Genomic DNA, 17,074 nt, shown 5'->3' with positions numbered 1-17,074 from the left:
CCCAGATAATCTGTACCATGTTGAAAAAAAAGAACAAGTTTTGAGAACTCACGCTTCCTGATTTCAAAGCTCACTACAGGCCCACAGTAATCAAAACGGTGTGGTGCCAGCCTAAAGAGGGACACGTAACCCCACGGAACAGATCCTCGCAGGGACGGTCAGTTGATTTTCCACATGGTGCCAAGGCCACTAAGGAGAAAAGAATATTTTTTTTCATCAAATGGTGCTGGGAAAGCTGGCTGTCCACATACAAAAATGGAGTTCAGCCCTTACTTCATGTCACAAACAAAAATAAACTCACAATGAATCAGAGACCCAGAAGGAAGAGCTTCTACTGTAGACTTGAGGGAGAAAACACAAAGAAAGGTCCACGACACTGGACTCGGCGATGGTTTCTGGGTCACGACAACAAAAGCCTAGGCAATAAAAGAAAAAAATGGAATTCCCCCAAATTTAAAACTTCTGTGTATCAAAGAACATGGCACACTGGAAGGGAGAACATATTTGCGTATCAAGTATCAGAGAAGGGACTAGTGTCCAGAAAACAGCACAACTCCCACAACTCGACAATCACAACAAAACAACCTGATCCAGGCGTGGCCAGAGGACTTGAACTGGCATTTTGCAAAGAGTATAAGCACATAAAAAGATGCTCAGACTCACTAATCATTAGGGAAATGCAAATCAAAACCATGCGAGTCCACTTTATACCTATTAGGATAGTTATTAGGTTATTCTTAAATTTTTCTTTTTAGTTGTATATGGACACAGACCTTTATTTCTTTTTCTGTGGTGCTGAGGATCGAACTCAGTGCCTCCCACGTGCGAGGCAAGCGCTCTACCGCTGGCCCCAGCCCTAGTTATTGGTTTTAAAGGAAAATCATCAGTGTCGGCGAGGATGTGCAGAAATGGGGACCCTGTACATGACTAGTGAAAACGTAAAATGGAGCGACACTGTGGAAGATAGGTCGCAGGTCTTCAGAAAGCTGAGCCTAGACTCACCACGGGACCCCGCAATTCCACTTCTGAGTTTATGGCCAGAGGAGTTGACAGAGGGGACTCACGTGGATAACTTGTGCCCCAAAGTTTCCAGTGATTGACAGTTACCCAAAGGTCAAAGCAAAACCAGACACGTTTCGGTAGAGGAAGGAACGGACACAACATGGTGCACACAGGCACACAGCCTTAAAGAGAAGGAAATGCTGATAGATGCTACAGCCTGGAGGAGCCTTGAAACATCACGCTAAGGGAGATGAACTATGCACAGAAGGACGAGGGTTGCACAATCGCATTCATTGGAGGTGCCCAGAGTGGGCGAGTTCATAGAGACAGGAAGAATCGTGGTTTCTAGGGCTGTGGGGGTAGAGAAGGAGGAAATGGGAGGTGACTTCTTTTTTAGTGAGTCCAGAGCTTCTGTTCGGGATGATGCAACATTCTAGAAATAGCGATGATAGTTGCATGACGTTGCAATTGTACTTAATGCTACTGGTTCATATTCTTAAAATGCTTAAAACGGTCACTGCTGTGTTACATGTGTGTTACCACAATAAAATGGCTCACTAAAACCAAAGGACGGAAAGGCACCAAAAGCTGCTGAGGACAACAGAAGCTCATTGATGGGCTCCCTGAATGGGCATTTAAATAGTCACAACTGGACATTTTTTGTTTCCAATCTTAAAAGAAAATAAATAAAGCTGTTCAGTAAAGGTCAAACCCCACTGGGCTCCCAGTCCCACCCGCTCTGTTCCCTCAGAGTCTTGTGAATTCTGTGTATTTCCTTCCATGCTGCAGATCTGGAATGTCCCCCAAAAGTTCATGTGTTGGAAATGCGATCCCCAGTGCAGTGAGGTCCACAGGTGGGGCTTTTAGGTGATGATTGGATCATCAGGAGTCTTATCTCATCGGTGGATTAATCCACTGATAGCTGGATGAACTTCTGGGAGGTGGGACTTGGGTGGAAGAAGTAGGTCGCTGGGGCCTGCCCTGGAGGGTTTATCTTCTCTTTGTCCCCTTCCCCCCTCTCTCTCTCCTTCCCAGTGCCATGAGCTGCTTTCCTCCATCACACCTTTCCACCATGATGTTCTGCCTCTTCTCAGCCTCAAAGAAACAGAGCGACTGACCGTGGACTCAAACCTCTGAAACCACCAGCCACAGTAAATCCTTCCTCTAGGTTGTTCTTGGGTACTTTGGTCACAGGAGTGAAAAGCTGAGGGACACACAGTCCTTGCTTTCCCCTTTCCTTCTTCTAGAAACTTGCAAAGGTGACATATCATTTCTGTATTTATGGCTATGACCTGCGTGTCACTTCGTACCCACCTACTCCTCCCCTCAACGTTGGGTCCTGAGCTTGGCCCTGAAGGCTTCGCTCCCTCACTTAGATATCCCCAGCAGGACACACCACCCAGCTGCCCGCAGCTCTTTCTGCCCTTGGGACGGCTCCCATTTGCCACTGTCATGAGGGGCACCGCCCTGGACACGCTCTTGGCCATCTTCCAGGGCCCCCCGCACCCCCCCCAGCCGTGAGTGGACCCTGAGAAGCCGAGATCTAAAGCCAATGCCCCGGGCCTGGGGTGTGGCTCCCTTTCCCCAGGGAACCCAGGGACATGTGGCTCTCTCCATGAGACTGAAGAAGGTGGGGGAACGGGGCATTGGGACTTTACTGGGTCTTTTTCTTTTCTCTGACAAAGACTCACTTCTGTGACAACTTAGATTCTCGCCTCTGACTCCTTTATTTGGTGGCGTGTGCCTGGCGGGGGACAGTGAGCACCGGTCACTCAGCCAGCCTCCTGTGGCCCTGTTCTTACCTGTTCCCAGGGATGCTCCGTCCTTTGTCCTGTTCCCTTGCATCCTGGGAACGTTCTCCATCGGGACCCGTGTTTTGCATTTCATGTTACATGCTCTAGTCTGCTATGTACTGTCCCTACACCAATTTTAATTCAACCACAGCCCTCATTTAATAGAAGCAGTGCACCTTTCATGGAGCCTGAAGTCCAAACAGTCCAACGTTGCCAGAAGGATCTATTGCTGAGGAAGGTTATGACCTGAGGCATGTATTCATTTGACAAATATTCATTGAGCTACTACTATGTGTCTTGCGAGGCATGAACAGAGGTGATTGATTGTAAGATGAGATTCAAGGTGGGGGTGGGGGGTGGCTCTTAGTTGATGCTTGGGAGACCTTCGGCACATGTTGGTTCTCCAGGGTGTGAGACCCATTCTAGTCTTCCAGGGAACAGGAATCAGGATGCTGTGGGTGACTCTACTCGTCTAAGCTGGGATCAGCCTTCCAAGTCAGCGCAGGGCAGCTTGGCCCAGCGGAAGACGCCGCTCCTCGCCACCAGCGCCTCAGTCTGGTCTTTGCCAAAAGCTGCCACAGATCTGCCCCAGCCCTGGCTTGGCCCTCTGAAGCCCATGAGGACGTTTCCCTGTTTGTGTGATCTCTCTGGGACCTTCACCAGACGCTCCGGCCAGGGCAACTGACTTTGGCAGATAAAGGGGAGGAGAGAGCAGCAGGGAGAGGAAGGAGACAGTGCAGCCACCAGCAGGGTCATGGTGGCATTAAAGGCCATCCTCACATCTGGCACAGCCACACTGTGAGCCAACACACCTGGAAACCCCAGATGCTCCTTCTTGTCTGCAGGAGACAGAGGCCCAGAGAGGAGCCAAGATCTGACCAGGATGACCGCCCTCAGGCAGGGCAGCACGTCCAGCGGGCCTCCAGGGCTTGGGGATGGGACTCAGTCCCTGGCCAGACAGATGCCACGCACCCCAGGCCAGTCCTAGCCCCTCAGCCGCCTGCTCACTGAGCACCGCCCTGCTCCTGGCCCGGGGAGACAGCAGTGCCCAGGGCAGATCAAAGCCCTGCCCAGCAGCAGGGACGTTTGCCCCGACACACGCAAAGCAAACAGTATGGAACAGACTCAGTGACCACCAGGCCCCTGCTGCTACCTAGCAGCACAGACTGCCCAGTGCACGCGGTGGTCAGAGACAGACCCGGGGAAGACTCTCATCCTCCTGTTAGAGTCGAGTGGCCATCCTCCAGAGCCAGGTGCCCTCACCTGTACTCTCTGGCATCCAAGCCCCAGCCATGCTCCCGGCCTCACCCAGCCCCTCCACGCTGTCTAGAGGACCCCTCTGCTGGTCCCATGATGCCTGGAGCTGAGCTGTGCTGGCTGAGGGGACTTCACGGGGGGGGGGGGGGGGGGGGTTCTGTTAGGGGTGGGGCAGGAAGGAAGCACTGGGCCAATAGGTGGCCTTGATCCTGCTGTCACTCAGATGCGGGCAAAGTGGTTCAGGGCCTGGGTCTTTGGATTGGTCTCCTAACTGTATGACCCTCCAACTACAAATGGAGGGTGGGAGGGGGCAGTGAAGCATCTGTCTCATTGCCCCAAAGACTAGAATGAGAATAAAGTGTGCTAGGCACGGTGTCTGGAACCTAGTGACCTAAAAGTAGCCAATAATGGTGTCCTGGGTTGCTACGACTATTGTCCGGGCTCACCTTCAGTTTCCTGGTCTATAAAATGGGTTTGGACAATTTTCATCCACGTCTACTTCACAGAACGTTCCTCCATTCATTCACCAGCATTTATTAAGCAGCTGCTGAATATATGCAGGTACCTATGATGCTTTTAGGCTCCCTCCCCCTGCAGTCTGCTCTTCTGGGTTAGGGGTGGGGCACACTTTCTCCCACCGCAGGGTTTAGGGGGGTGAAGAGGAGTCGCTGGGTGCTGGGCTCTGAGCAGCGGGTGGGCAGCGCCATCTAGTGGTACCATGCTGCCATGTCCACTCCATTCTTGTGCCTTCTGCCCTCCTGGGTCCTCAAGAAGGCAACGCAGGCTCCCTCAAGGGCCCCACCCAGAGCCAGCAGTCCCATGTTCTTTAGGGCCTCCAAAGCCCCATAAGAATACAGTCGAGGCAAAGGCTCTGAAGAATCCAGGATGGTGGCAGAGCCTATTGATACCACTTACTAAACTAGTCTGGCCTCCGTTTCCCTCCTCTGCATAATGGGTGAGTGTGAAATCAGTGCCTTCACGGGTATATTTGAAGCAAGACTCAGAGGGGATGGGGATGGGGACTGTGAAAGGGCCGGTGGCTGGATCTTTTCTGGTGACATGAACCATGTGAGCCAAGAATGAGCTGGGGACCTGCTGGCTGGAGCAGATGCCCAGGTGAGGCTGTGGACAGGTAAACGTGGGACAGCAAGGCCTTGGAATGAGACGTGTGTCCAAACCATGGTTGTATCACTTAGCAGAGGGGACCCTGGGCACAGCCCGCAGCCCTTCCGCTGCACAGACCCCTTTCCTAGACCACAGTGATTCTGGACCATTATGGGTGAAAATAGACGAATACAGAGCCCCTGAGCACACTAAGGGTGGGTGAGGCAGGTGTTACCTGATAGGCTGTGGGATGGTACAGAGAGGTCACCCCCAAAATCATGTTGTCCCAAAGATCGGGAGGACAGAGTTCGTGAGCATCCCAGGTCCCTGTACCACCCAGCACTACCTGGAATCCAGGCTGTGAGCACGGACCCGGGCCACCCCTCAGCCATCGGGAACAAATCGAGGGGCTGGCCCAGCGGTCAGGGGCTCCTTGGGGCTTATTTTCCCCACAGATGGTATCATCTTCATTCACTGTTTTCTGTCATTTAACTCTGTCACTGTCTGTCAGGCACTGGGCTAGGCGCAGGGACACGGCGGGGATGAGACACCCGTAGGCTTCGTTCTGAATCCTCTGAGCCTCGTGTCCTGTTCCATCCAGGGCTGCAGAGTCCAGCTCCTCCAGTGAGACCAGGACATCCTCGTCTCCAGGCCGTCCCACATCTCTCTCTTCCTGCTCTGGGGCTCCCCTAAGTGTGGTTCGAAATGCCACAGTAACCAGCTTGGGACTCACGAATGTGTGATCTCCAAGGCAGGGGAGTTCATGGCTGTGGGGTACCCCCTCCTGTCTTCAGGACACGGGTCTGGCTGTGTTGCCCAGGCTGGCCTCAACCTTCTGGGCTTAAGCTCTCCTCCTGCCTCAGCCTCCTGAGTAGCTGGGATGGCAGGTAGAGACCATGTGGACTGGCTAATGGCAACAGATGGAGAAATGTCTCCCTTCTTTCATGCTCTGGGTGGACGGTTCCTTCCCATCTCCTGATCCTTTTCAGGGGCCACCCGGGAATGAGCCACCCTGCTGCAGGGGCTGACCCCATAAGGCATTCTCAAATTAGCTGAGTGTCCTTCCTTCCTTCATTTCCCCTCGTCCTTCACTCCTGCTCCCTGGGATCCCATCCCCAGGAAATCACCTGCATGAAGCATTGGCCTCAGGTCAGCCTGAGGAGGACCCAGGCTCAGATGAGTAGCGAACAGAGTACACAAGGGTCCCCCCTCCACGGAGCTAGCACCCTAGGAGTGGAGACAGAAGATCAACACAAGTAAGGCCTACAGCAGGTGATGCAATGCCACAATAAAAATAAAGAGATGACCAATGTCACAGAGGGTGGCCAAGGATGGTCCCACCAAGAGATGACAACGGCCAGACAAAATCGAGAGCCAGCCCTGATGATATCTGAGAGCACAGGACTCTAGTCTGAGGCCAAGTGCAATGGTGCAGCTACTCAGGAGGCTGAGGCAGGAGGATCACAAGTGTGAGGCCAGCCCGGGCAACTTAGTGAAACACGTTCTCAAAAAAAAAAAAAAAAAAAAAATTAAAGGCTGGGAACGTAACTCAGTGGAAGAGTGTTTGCAGCACCAAAAAGGAAACCGCACGTGTCGAAGTCTGGAGCGTTCAGGGATGTTGGGAGGCCAGTGTGGCTGGAGCACGGAGAGCCAGGGATCTGAGGTGCCAGACACGACAAAGGCTTCAGCTTTCACCCTGAGGGAGGTGAGAAGCCACGGAGGGCTTCGAGGGAGAGGGAGGGAGGAGGCGCAGGCGCCCTGATCTGGCCTGGTGTTTTACTGGATCGCGGTGGCTGCTGGGTAGGAAACGGGCCATCAAGAGACCAGTCAGGAGCCCAGGAGTTTGACCCTGGTGAGAGCAGACGGTAACAGAGAGGTGATGGAATCCTACAGGTGACTCGAAGGTGGCGCTAACAGGGTTTGATTGACAGGCAGGATGGCCACGCCTCACTCCAAGGGTCCTGGCCTAAATAACTGGAAGTGAAGCTGGAGAAGTTGTCCCTGACTCAGGACAAGAGCTGCAGGGGGCCGTTGGGAGGGACCATCAGGAAGGAGTCCTGAACTCTCAGGTGTGGGATGCTCCACTGGACATCCCAGGGGAGGTGCCGAGTGGTCAGCCTGGTCTAAGGGACAGAGGTCACTGTGGGAGTCACAGGTTCCGAGACGGTTTTCAAAGGTGGGATGAGGTCACCAAGAAAAGGCAGAGGAGACCCTCAATGCAGAGAGGCTGGAGAGGAGGAGCCGACAGGTGAGACCCAGAAGGAGTGGGCGCCCGAGCAAGAAAGACCTGGCAGAGTCTTGAAAGACAGCGAGACCACGCTCTCAGAGAGGGGACCGTGACCAGCAGGCCAAGCTGCAAGTCCAGGAGGTCAGGATGCCACGTGGACACTGGGCTTAGCAAGGTGCATGTCACCTGTGATCGTCATAAAGGCAGTTTGGGTAGCAGTGTGGTGACAAGGGTCTAATCGGGAGGCTCAAGAGTGAATGAGGCTGGGTGTGGTGGCGCACGCCTGTGATCCCAGAGTCTGGGGAGGCTGAGGCAGGAGGATCGCAAATCAAAGCCAGCCTCAGCAATAGTGAGGCACTAAGCAACTCAGTGAGACCCTGTCTCTAAATAAGATATAAAAAAAGGGCTGGGATGTGGCTCAGAGGATATGCACCTCTGGGTTCAATCCCTGGTACCAAAAAAAAAAAAGTGAATGGGGTGGGCACTCTTTCAGAGTGTCCTCTGTGTGTGACAGGGAGTGGGGGTGGGGTAAGATCAGAGAGCGGTGCTTTGACGTTAGTTTCAAGATGGAGTAATCGTAGCTTGTCAATAGGGTCCAGCCTGTTCTTTGAGAAGATCCATACAATGAAAAACTCCTAACCAGACTCAGCAAGGAAAAGAGAGAAAATGACCAACGTCAGGAAAATGAGAAATGACATCACTGTAGATTCCAGGGTAAAAGGAAATGTTACCACCAATGCTGTGTCCCCCGAATGGGACCACTGGGATGAGTGGATGAATTCCTTGAAGGACTCAATGGGGCAGGCTCTCAGGAAGAGAGAAAGGACCTAAGTGCCTTGACTATGTCCACTAAAGAAACTGGCTTCAAAGTTAGGAAATCTTCCTTCAAAGAAAACTCCAGGCCCAGGTGGCTTCGTTGGTGAATTCCATCAAACTTCTAAGCAAGAAATAATTCCAGTTCAACACGAACTCTTTCAGAAAATCAAATAGGAAGGGGAATACTTTCTAAGGAATTCTATGAAGGCAGCCCAGCTCTGCAAAACCGAAGGAGATCCGGTGAGAGCCCGCCCTCCTGAACCAAGGTGCAGAGTTTCTATACAAAATTTTAGCAAATTAAATCTAACGATATATTGAAAGGGTGGTAGGTCCTCACTGAGCTACACTCGGGCCCATTCGAGGAATACAGGGTTGATTTAACATCAGAAGATCAATGGTAGAACCCACCAGATTAACACATTTTGAAAGGTGCAAAAAAGCATCTGACAAAATCCAACATCCAGTCTTGATAAGGATTCTCAATAAATGAGAAATACTAGAATACTGGGAATGGATAAATGCATCCGTGAATGGATAAATGCATCAGTGAAAAACCCATCTATGACATTAGGCCCGGCTGGAGCAATTGGATCTACACATACAAAATAAGTCAACTCTGACCCATACTCTGTACCATTCAAAACACAAACTCAAAATGAACCACTGACTTAAACATCATCATTTTATATACTGACATAACTCTAAACTGCTAAAAGAAAATGCAGGAGAAAACCTCCGTGACCTTGGGTTAGGCAAAGATTGCTGAGCTATCACACCAAAAACGAGATGCCCCCAAAAGAAAGATTGGTAAACTGGATTTCATCAAGTTAGAAACTTCTGCTTCTTTTGCTGCGTACAGTGGTGCACATCTGTGATCCAGACTTGAGAGGCTGAGGCAGGAGGATTGCAAATTCAAGGTCAACCTGGGCAACTGAGTGAAACCATGGAAGGCTAAAGCCAGAGGATCTCAAGTTCAAAGCCAGTCTCAGCAATTTATCGAGGCCCTAAGCAACTCAGACCCTGTCTCTAAATAAAATAAAAAAGGGGCTGGGGATGTGGCTCCGTGGTTCAATGCCCCTGGGTTCAATCCCTGGTACCAAGAAAAAAACAAAAAAAGAACTTGCAGACAGAATATAATATAAAAAAATCTCAAAACTCAATAATATGAAAACAAAATAATTTTTGAAAGGCTTTCAATAAATGCTTTACCAAAGAAATTATATGGATGGCAAATAAACCCATGAAAATATACTCAGCACAATTGTTAAGGAAATGCAATTCACCACCCCAGTGAAATATCACCATGGACCGATTATAATGATCCCAATTCAGGCTGACCATGCCAAGTGCTGTCAAGGTGTAGAGGAACTGGGACTCTGGGAGCTGCAGGTGGGGACATAAAATCATGCCACTCTGTTGGACAGAAGTTGGGAAGTTTCTTAAATAGACAGACACTTACCAGGCGATCCAGCCATTCCACTCTTCGGTGTTTATTAAAGAGAAATAAAAGCATGTTTTCATACAGACATGTACACAAATGTTCATGGCAACTGTTTTGTGTGTTTTTTAAATTTTTTTTTTTTAGGTGTAGATGTACACAATACCTTTATTTTATTTATTTATTTTGATGCGGTGCTGAGGATCGGACCCAGGGCCTCCCACGTGCTGGGCAAGCGCTTTACCGTTGAGCCACAACCCAGCCCAACTTTATTTGTCGTAATGGTAAAATTGTAAGCAACATAACTCTCCATCAATTGGTGAGGAGCTAAATTAACTCCATTCGATGGATGGGACAATTACATAGACAATGACACAAGAAGGAACTACTGATATATGCTACAAAATGAATGAATCTTAATTGTGTCAAATGAAGGAAGCAGAAAAAAAAAAGAGTGCATACTATACAAACCCACTTTTCCTCTTTTCTTTTCTTGGTACCAGGGATTGAAGGTAGGGGTGTTTATCCACTGAGCCACATCCCCAGCCCTTTTTTGTATTTTATATAGAGACAGGGTTTCACTGAGTTGCTTAGTGCCTCACTTTTACTGAGGCTGGCTTTGAACTCACGATCCTCCCGTCTCAGCCTCCAGCACCACTGGGATTACAGGCGTGCAGCGTCATGCCCGGCCATGTATAAACCCACTTTTATAAAATGATAGAAAATTTGAAGTAATTAATGGAGAAAGTAGATGCTGGCTGGAAAGGGCAATGCTGGGGAGGGTGATAAAGGATTCTGAAGGGACAGGAGGAGGTCTTCAAGGTGGTGGACATGCCGGTTATCTTGACTGCGTTGAAGGTTTCCTGGACACCTATGTTTGTCATTTTAAATATAGACAATTTATTTATGTGTACCTCAATTTAAAAAATCCAGTTGTCTTTGGAGTGTTTGTCCTGTGAGTTTTCCTTAATGCATTTTTTTCTCCTAACAACAACAACAAAAAAAAAATCCTAAAATTGAAACCCACCAATCTCCTCTGCTTTCACACATACGGTGGATGGCACAAACACTGGCATTCCCTCTGTGTGCTAGGGTTTGGAAAAAGCCCCCGTTTGGAGGGCCATTCCTCAGTGAGACAAGGTGGCAAGGTGATGACGGTGACCTTGGAGCACAAAAAGGGGCAGGAGCAGGGCGTCTCGCCACAGCACAGGAGTGGCCATTGGAAAGAGTGACCCTGGAAAGGGAAATACAAGGTGCCCTGGTCTCCAGCTTTCAGAGTAACACTATTATGATTACCTGCAGGGCCAGGTGGGAACCCAGGGCCTCACGCACTGGGTGGTCTCCACTGAGCCCGTCCTCAGCCCTAACCTGACTTGCACCAGCAGACTCCAGAGCAGCCCCAAGCCCTCCTCAGGGCCTCTGCCATCTTGCTGTCCCCAAAGGCACTCACCCTCTCTCTTATGGGCACTGAGAGAATTCCCAGAGTGCAGCTGGGGTCGTGAGGCCACCAGTCACCCAGAGCCTGCCCTGGCCCGGTGTCTGGGTCAACACGGGGACCAGAGGCCGAGCAGAGGCTGCAGCGGCCCCGTCATGGGAGGCAGGACATGGCAGCCCAGCCACACCTGGCCGTGCACGCCCAGAGGCAGGTGCACACAGAGCCGGGGAGGCAGCAGCGGCTGCACGGCCAGCCACAGGCCTTGGCAAGGGACGTCCCCACCCTGCTTCAGTTCCCCATCCACAAAACGGAGACAGCAAGAACTACCAGCGAGGAGGCCGTGTTTAGAAAACGTCCAGACAAGCTCCTGGCACCCGGTGAGGTCTGCTTGCCGTTTTATTTCCATGGCCCTGGTTACCAAGAACCTCCCCTGGGGAGGAGAGTGGTGGACTGGGGTGTGCAATCCCTGGCTTCTCCAGCAGGGGGCGATCGGCACCAAGCTTTCCTTGGCACCAGCCGCAGAGTCGGAGAAACATACTTGCACTTTTACAGTTTGTAAAGGCCCAGGTGGGTTTGAAGGCGCTGCTCCTCCCCAGACCCTTGACTGTCCTGCTTCCTCATCGTGGGACTGCATGCTATGCATCACCCAATCTCAGTTTCCCAATCTGTAAAATGGGTGTAGTCGTCTTCTCTGCCTCCCCCTCTGAGATGTTCCCTGGTCTCCGAGTTCCAAACTACCAAATCTTCACCCCTAGGTGGTCCTCCTCCTATCCTTGCCCTCACGAGGGGCTTCCAAGTCCAGGCTGAGCCCACCTTCTCCTCCCCTCCCCACCAAAGCAACAGCAATGAAAGACAAAAAAAAAAAAAATCTTGTCTTTATTGTTTGATTAATGAACTGACTTGGAGCCAAAGCGGGAAAATGCCCGGCTCTGCACAGTCAGAAAGTCCTGTGAACTCTGCACAGAACATGAATGTTACAAAACTCACATAGAAAACAGGTCAGCAAAACAGCTGCCCCTGCAGAGGGCTGAAGGCACCTACGGAGGCTGAGAAACGGCCCGACCTGATCTGGGGCATGGGAGGGCTACCCCCTGCCCCTCCTGCCACTGTCTCCCCAGACTGGCAAATCACAGCAGAACTGCCCTTGAAGGGGCCTACTGACCGCAATCCCAGGGCACCGCCGGAAATAAAGTGGGCCCCGAGCTGAGCCCCGAGTTCCTCTTTCCCTCATGACCCAGATCCGGAGCAGGGACGCCACTCTCTCTCTCCTGGCAGGGTGGGCACGGAACCCAGAGTGTGTGGCCTGGAGAAGCCGCCCACAGGGGCACTCCACCCGGGCACAGGGCCGTGGTGCAGTCCTGTCCAGCCACTAAGTGGACTGAGAGGTGCCACCCAGCCAGGTCCTGCTGGAGTGGGTGTCCAGGCCCTGGCCCTAATTGGGGTAGCACAAGCAGCAGCCTGTGCCCGCTGTGTCCGCGCTGGGCTTGGCGTCCGGGCCCAGAAGTCCGTCAGTGACAGAATGCTCCATGATGATGTCCTCCACGCGGGTGATGTACAGGAGCGTCAGCAGCACCCCCAAGAACTGAGGAGGAGGAGCAGGTTGGGGAGAGCCTCTTGGCCCCCAGGCGGCCCTCCCTGGCAGGTCCCAGCTCCAGAAACACGAGCAGCCAGTGCGGAGCTCTCCCGGGAGCTCCTCCCTGCACCCCACGACCCAGCAGCCCCAGCCTGGGCCTCCCCGGGCCCCCCAGAAACCTCAGAGGCCTCCTGGGTCCCACCAGCCAGGGCCCCTGCAGACTGGGAACCTGCTCCCCACCCAGCTCTGCCGTGGCCCATCTAGCAGGGCTCAGGCACGTCACTTCACCTCACCAAGCCTCAGTTTCCTTCTCTGTAAAATGGGAATGATCATCCCACTCCCTCACAGAGAGCCGGAGGAGAAGGTGCCTGTGAAGCACCTCAGAGAGCTCAAGACCCCACGCTCCAGCCTCCCGGCCTCTCCTCCAGCCCTCCCAGAGCCCCCCCACCCCCTCCTTTCCCGCACTACTCCTGCAATCACCCGGCTGCACAGGGGACCCTGGGGTTCCCACCTGGGGGAGCAGGATGCCCAGCAGGAGGCCCGCCATGATGGTGTAGTTATCCATGAACCAGATGAGCACAGCGTTGGTGCAGCCCCGCACGTAGATGACGTCCTGCACGCTGAGGCGCTGCAGGGGGGAGGCTGGTCAGCCCGACAGCACGTCCCCTCTGCCACTCACCAGAGGTCCAGGTCAATCCTTTGGCCACTCTGGGCCTCCGCTTCTCCCATACAATGTGGGAAGACGGCCGCAGACCACTGATTCTCTAGTACCACTCCCCTAGAGAGCACTGGGGACACGGTGGCACCTTGGTGTCCAAATGATTGGGGCTGGGCACTGAAGGACTGCAGAGCTCAGGGTGACCCTAGTCCACAAACACTCGCCCGTGTGCACGCCTCTCAGAAGGACCCCTGGCCTGCCCACGGCCACCTGAGCCAAAAGCCTAACTCCAGGTATGTAAGAGGGAGAAAAAAGGGGGTTTGGGGGCATGGCTTTAATAGACAAGGAATCTTCTAGAACGACTACTATGTAAATCAAATAATGATTATAAAGGTTGAGCATCCCCAATCCAAACCCCCACATCTGAAATGCTCCCAAATGATGCGCTTTCTCATGTGTTCCCCCAGGGCCGCTGCTGCAGGGACCCCCACTGCTCAGGAAGCTGACCCCGGGGTACCCCCAGGGCTCACTGTCCTCCTGGGTCTCAGGCAGAGGTGAGCTGTCTGCAAACTGGCAACTCCAAGGGCAGAAGCAGGCTGGGAGGGGGCAGAGCCAGGGACACAGTGTTCAGGGGGTGCCTGCAAGGGCCACCGTCTCTCATGCACAAGACTGAACTAGGTGCTCAGCAAACCCTGGCAGGAGGCCTCCCCCAGACCCAGGGACGCGAGGACTCCTGGCTCCCTGAGCCCTTCTGGGTCTGGCAGGCCTGTCCCCGGCTCACAGCCAGGAGTGTGGGGAGTCACTACAGCAGGAACCCCACCTCTGGAAACCCCTCTGTCACCCTGGGGGAGGGACAGGAAGAGCCAAATTCTGGGACAAAGGAAGTTCAAAGACGTTACCTCCTTGTCGATGGTTTTGTAGCCGCACATGGTGTTGACAACGTCTGTCTGAAACAGAAAGGTGTGACCGGTAACCCTCCAGGGCGCACACTAAGACCCTTAATCACCCATTTTACAGCTGGAAGGACTGAGGCCCAGAGAGTTGCGCCGTCTAGGAGGGAGCCGAGGGTCTGCCCAAGTGGCCCGGCTTTAGTCTGTGCCTAAACTGTCCCCTCCACCCGCAGAAGCCAGGCGGTGCTGTCCCAGGATCCCCAGCTGTTCCAAGAGCCACTATGGTCAGACACCTCTAAGAGGCTGGGGCCGGGCTCTTCCTGCTCCACTGGTTCCCATGAAGGGAAACCTCAGACCACAGCTGGGACCCTGCCGCGGGGTCCACCCTTCCCTGGGCCACTGGCCACACGTCCCTGCCACAACGGCCTCAGCAGCGAGAGCACTGTAAGAGCTGGCCCCAGGGCTCCCGGCTGCTGGTCGACTCAGGCACAGAGACAGCTGTGACCAGGCCCTGTCCCATCCCTTCCAGACAGGCGCCAGGGCACAGGCTGCAGGGGAACTTTTCGTCACCACCTGTGCCCTGCCTGATGCCATCTCCACTCACAAGGGGAGAGAGGTGGCCCCCAGGCCCAGCCCGTCCACGTGTCCCTCTATGTCTAAGTGAATGCCGGGGGCCATGTGTGTCACTGTCACAGAAGAGGCCACTGTGGCCTCCGGCATCACCCTCAATGGATCCAGCTCCTTCTCTGCCACTTTAGAGCCCTGGACGAACCTCTCAGGTCTCTGAAAACCCCGGCTCTCCCGCTGCCCAGAGATCTACCCTAAAATGGCAGCTGGACGTGCCATGCCGGCTCCCCTCCTGGCCTGGCCTTTTTTAGGGTGATGCACTGTCCCTGGCTCCGGCTCAGGGCGAGGCCCCCGCCCGCCGCTGCTCCGTTTACAGAACCCGCGGGCACAGAGCGGAGGTGTCAGCGGGGAATTTTCCATGACTCTTGGTGGCTTGAGTAATTGCCACGCCGTCCGCTCCATTCCGATCCAGAAACCAGGCAGCTCTGCGCACACTGGCTCCACCCGAGGACTGACAGGCAGTGACTGCATAGGACAGCAGCCCAGGGGACTCAGGAGGTGACAGCTGAGGGGGGTGTGCTGGGAGGGAGAGGCAGAAGCGGGCATTCACACCCCCAGACCCACTTCTCCCAGTGCTCTGCTGCTGCGACTCCCAGAACCTCTAGCCCAAGGTCACGGGAGACACCCCCTGCCAGGGCCCACTCCTCCTGCCGCTAACAGCTAGCACCGTGGAGCAGCTGCCCGGCCTGGAAGCTGCCCCTGCCCCATCCCTGCCCTCAGCTCTCCAGGGCACAGCTGCGGGCATTCTACCCGATAGCCCTGCCAAGTCTGGACAAGACGCCCAACCTTCCAGTGCCTCAGTTTCCCCATCTGTAAAGTGGGGACAATCCCAGGGCCTGCTCACAGGCTGATAAGTGGAAAGTAAATTCACCCCACCAAAGGGCTCGTGCCCAACAGAGGCCAACTGACCTGGCTCACGAGGCGGCACCCTCCCCGGCTGCCCCTGCAGGAGCCCTGGGAGCTCAGGAAAGCTCGGCTCTGGCTACCACCTCCGGCCCCCATCACCCCACCACCCGGACCCGGGATCTGAGCACGGGGTGCTCCCCGGGACCCCCAGCAGCTACCGTGTTTCTGAAGCAGCAGGTGTAGGGCACCCCGCAGGCCAGCGGCCCGGGGGCGCTGCAGTCGTGGTACTGGTTCTTGCTCCAGTCTCGGTAGTCCTCCCCGCCACAGCACTTGAACTGAGGAGGACACAATGGGACAGGGAGCCATCACTGCCAAGGAGGCCGGGTGGCAGGAAGGGGCCAGGGGACAGCGGTCTGCCGCGGGGGTCGCCCTGAGGCAGGGAGCCCTAGAGGGCATCGGCTGTGCGCTGTGGGGTCAGAGCTGTCCCCGAGCGGCTCAGCCATCGGGGGGCAGTGAGTGCCCCCGGGTCAGGGCAGTGCCTGAGCACCCGAAGGAAAATCCCCCTTTGACAACTTCGCCATCCCTGTGTCCCCGTGTCCCCGTGTCCCTGTGCAGGCGCTGGGCTGGAGGAGGACCTTCACGGCACCAGAGACCATGAATCTGTGGAAGTCCCTGTCCACTGACCTTGGGGCGCGTGCAGCTGCCCCGGCTCTCCCTCAGGTCAGCCCCCACGCCCTCCCCTGCACCTGTGTCAGCCCCGTGGGCAGCAGGCGCAGCTCTGAGGAGTGCAGGGCAGAGCCAGATTCTGTTCGGGGCTCTGGGCAGAAAGGGGTGAGCAAAAGTACCGAGGGGGACAGAGTAGGTGCTAAGTGAAAAGATCAGGTGGGGTTCTGTGCACCCTGGACACAAGAGACAGGTAGGGGGGGGAGCAGGGCGGGGGGCTACAGGTTGGGAGGTCCAGAAAGGCCACTCTGAGAAGGGGACATTTCATCTGAAAAGTAAATAAGGATAAGCCCATTGACATGTGCAAAGGCCCTGTGCAGAAACGAGCCTGTACTTCAGCAGTGGGCACAAAAGCCAGTGAGTCTGGAACAGAGTGAGTGGCAGGTCATGAGAAGGAGCCAGAGCAAGCGGGGAGCTGGGATTAGGTCCAGGAGCAGAGAGCATCCCTGGGGAGAGCTTCAGTAGGAGGTCCTGGTAGAAACAGAAACCAGACACCCTTCCAGAGCCCCCATAGTGCCTCTTAGGCCATCAGCTTTCTGGATCTGTAAGTGCCTCTGTGCAGTTCAAGGGACATCTGCTTTGCCCGAATTCAAATCCTCATACTGCCACTCCCAGCTGTGTGACTACAGGTAAGTCAATCAGCCGCTCTGGGCTCAAATTCTCCTCTATAGAGCAGGAAGAGCAA

The 17,074-nt window shown here is 54.2% G+C and overlaps 1 protein-coding gene across 1 annotated transcript in view; it reads right to left on the bottom strand.

The window, feature by feature from the left end:
* Positions 1-11,959: 11,959 nt before the first annotated feature.
* The window catches only part of Tspan15 (tetraspanin 15), a 39,768-nt gene continuing 34,653 nt past the window's right edge, over positions 11,960-17,074 (bottom strand). The window contains exons 5-8 of the mRNA XM_026394659.2: positions 15,885-16,001; positions 14,203-14,250; positions 13,157-13,273; positions 11,960-12,654 (exon numbers count right to left, since the gene is read on the bottom strand). Coding sequence (XP_026250444.1) covers positions 12,505-12,654; positions 13,157-13,273; positions 14,203-14,250; positions 15,885-16,001 — 432 coding nt within the window. The 3' untranslated portion in view covers positions 11,960-12,504. The remainder of the gene's footprint in view (positions 12,655-13,156; positions 13,274-14,202; positions 14,251-15,884; positions 16,002-17,074) is intronic.

The sequence above is a fragment of the Urocitellus parryii genome, chromosome 5, assembly GCF_045843805.1.
Source record: "Urocitellus parryii isolate mUroPar1 chromosome 5, mUroPar1.hap1, whole genome shotgun sequence".
Lineage (NCBI taxonomy): Eukaryota > Metazoa > Chordata > Mammalia > Rodentia > Sciuridae > Urocitellus > Urocitellus parryii.
This window is presented reverse-complemented; position numbering and strand designations above follow the sequence as displayed.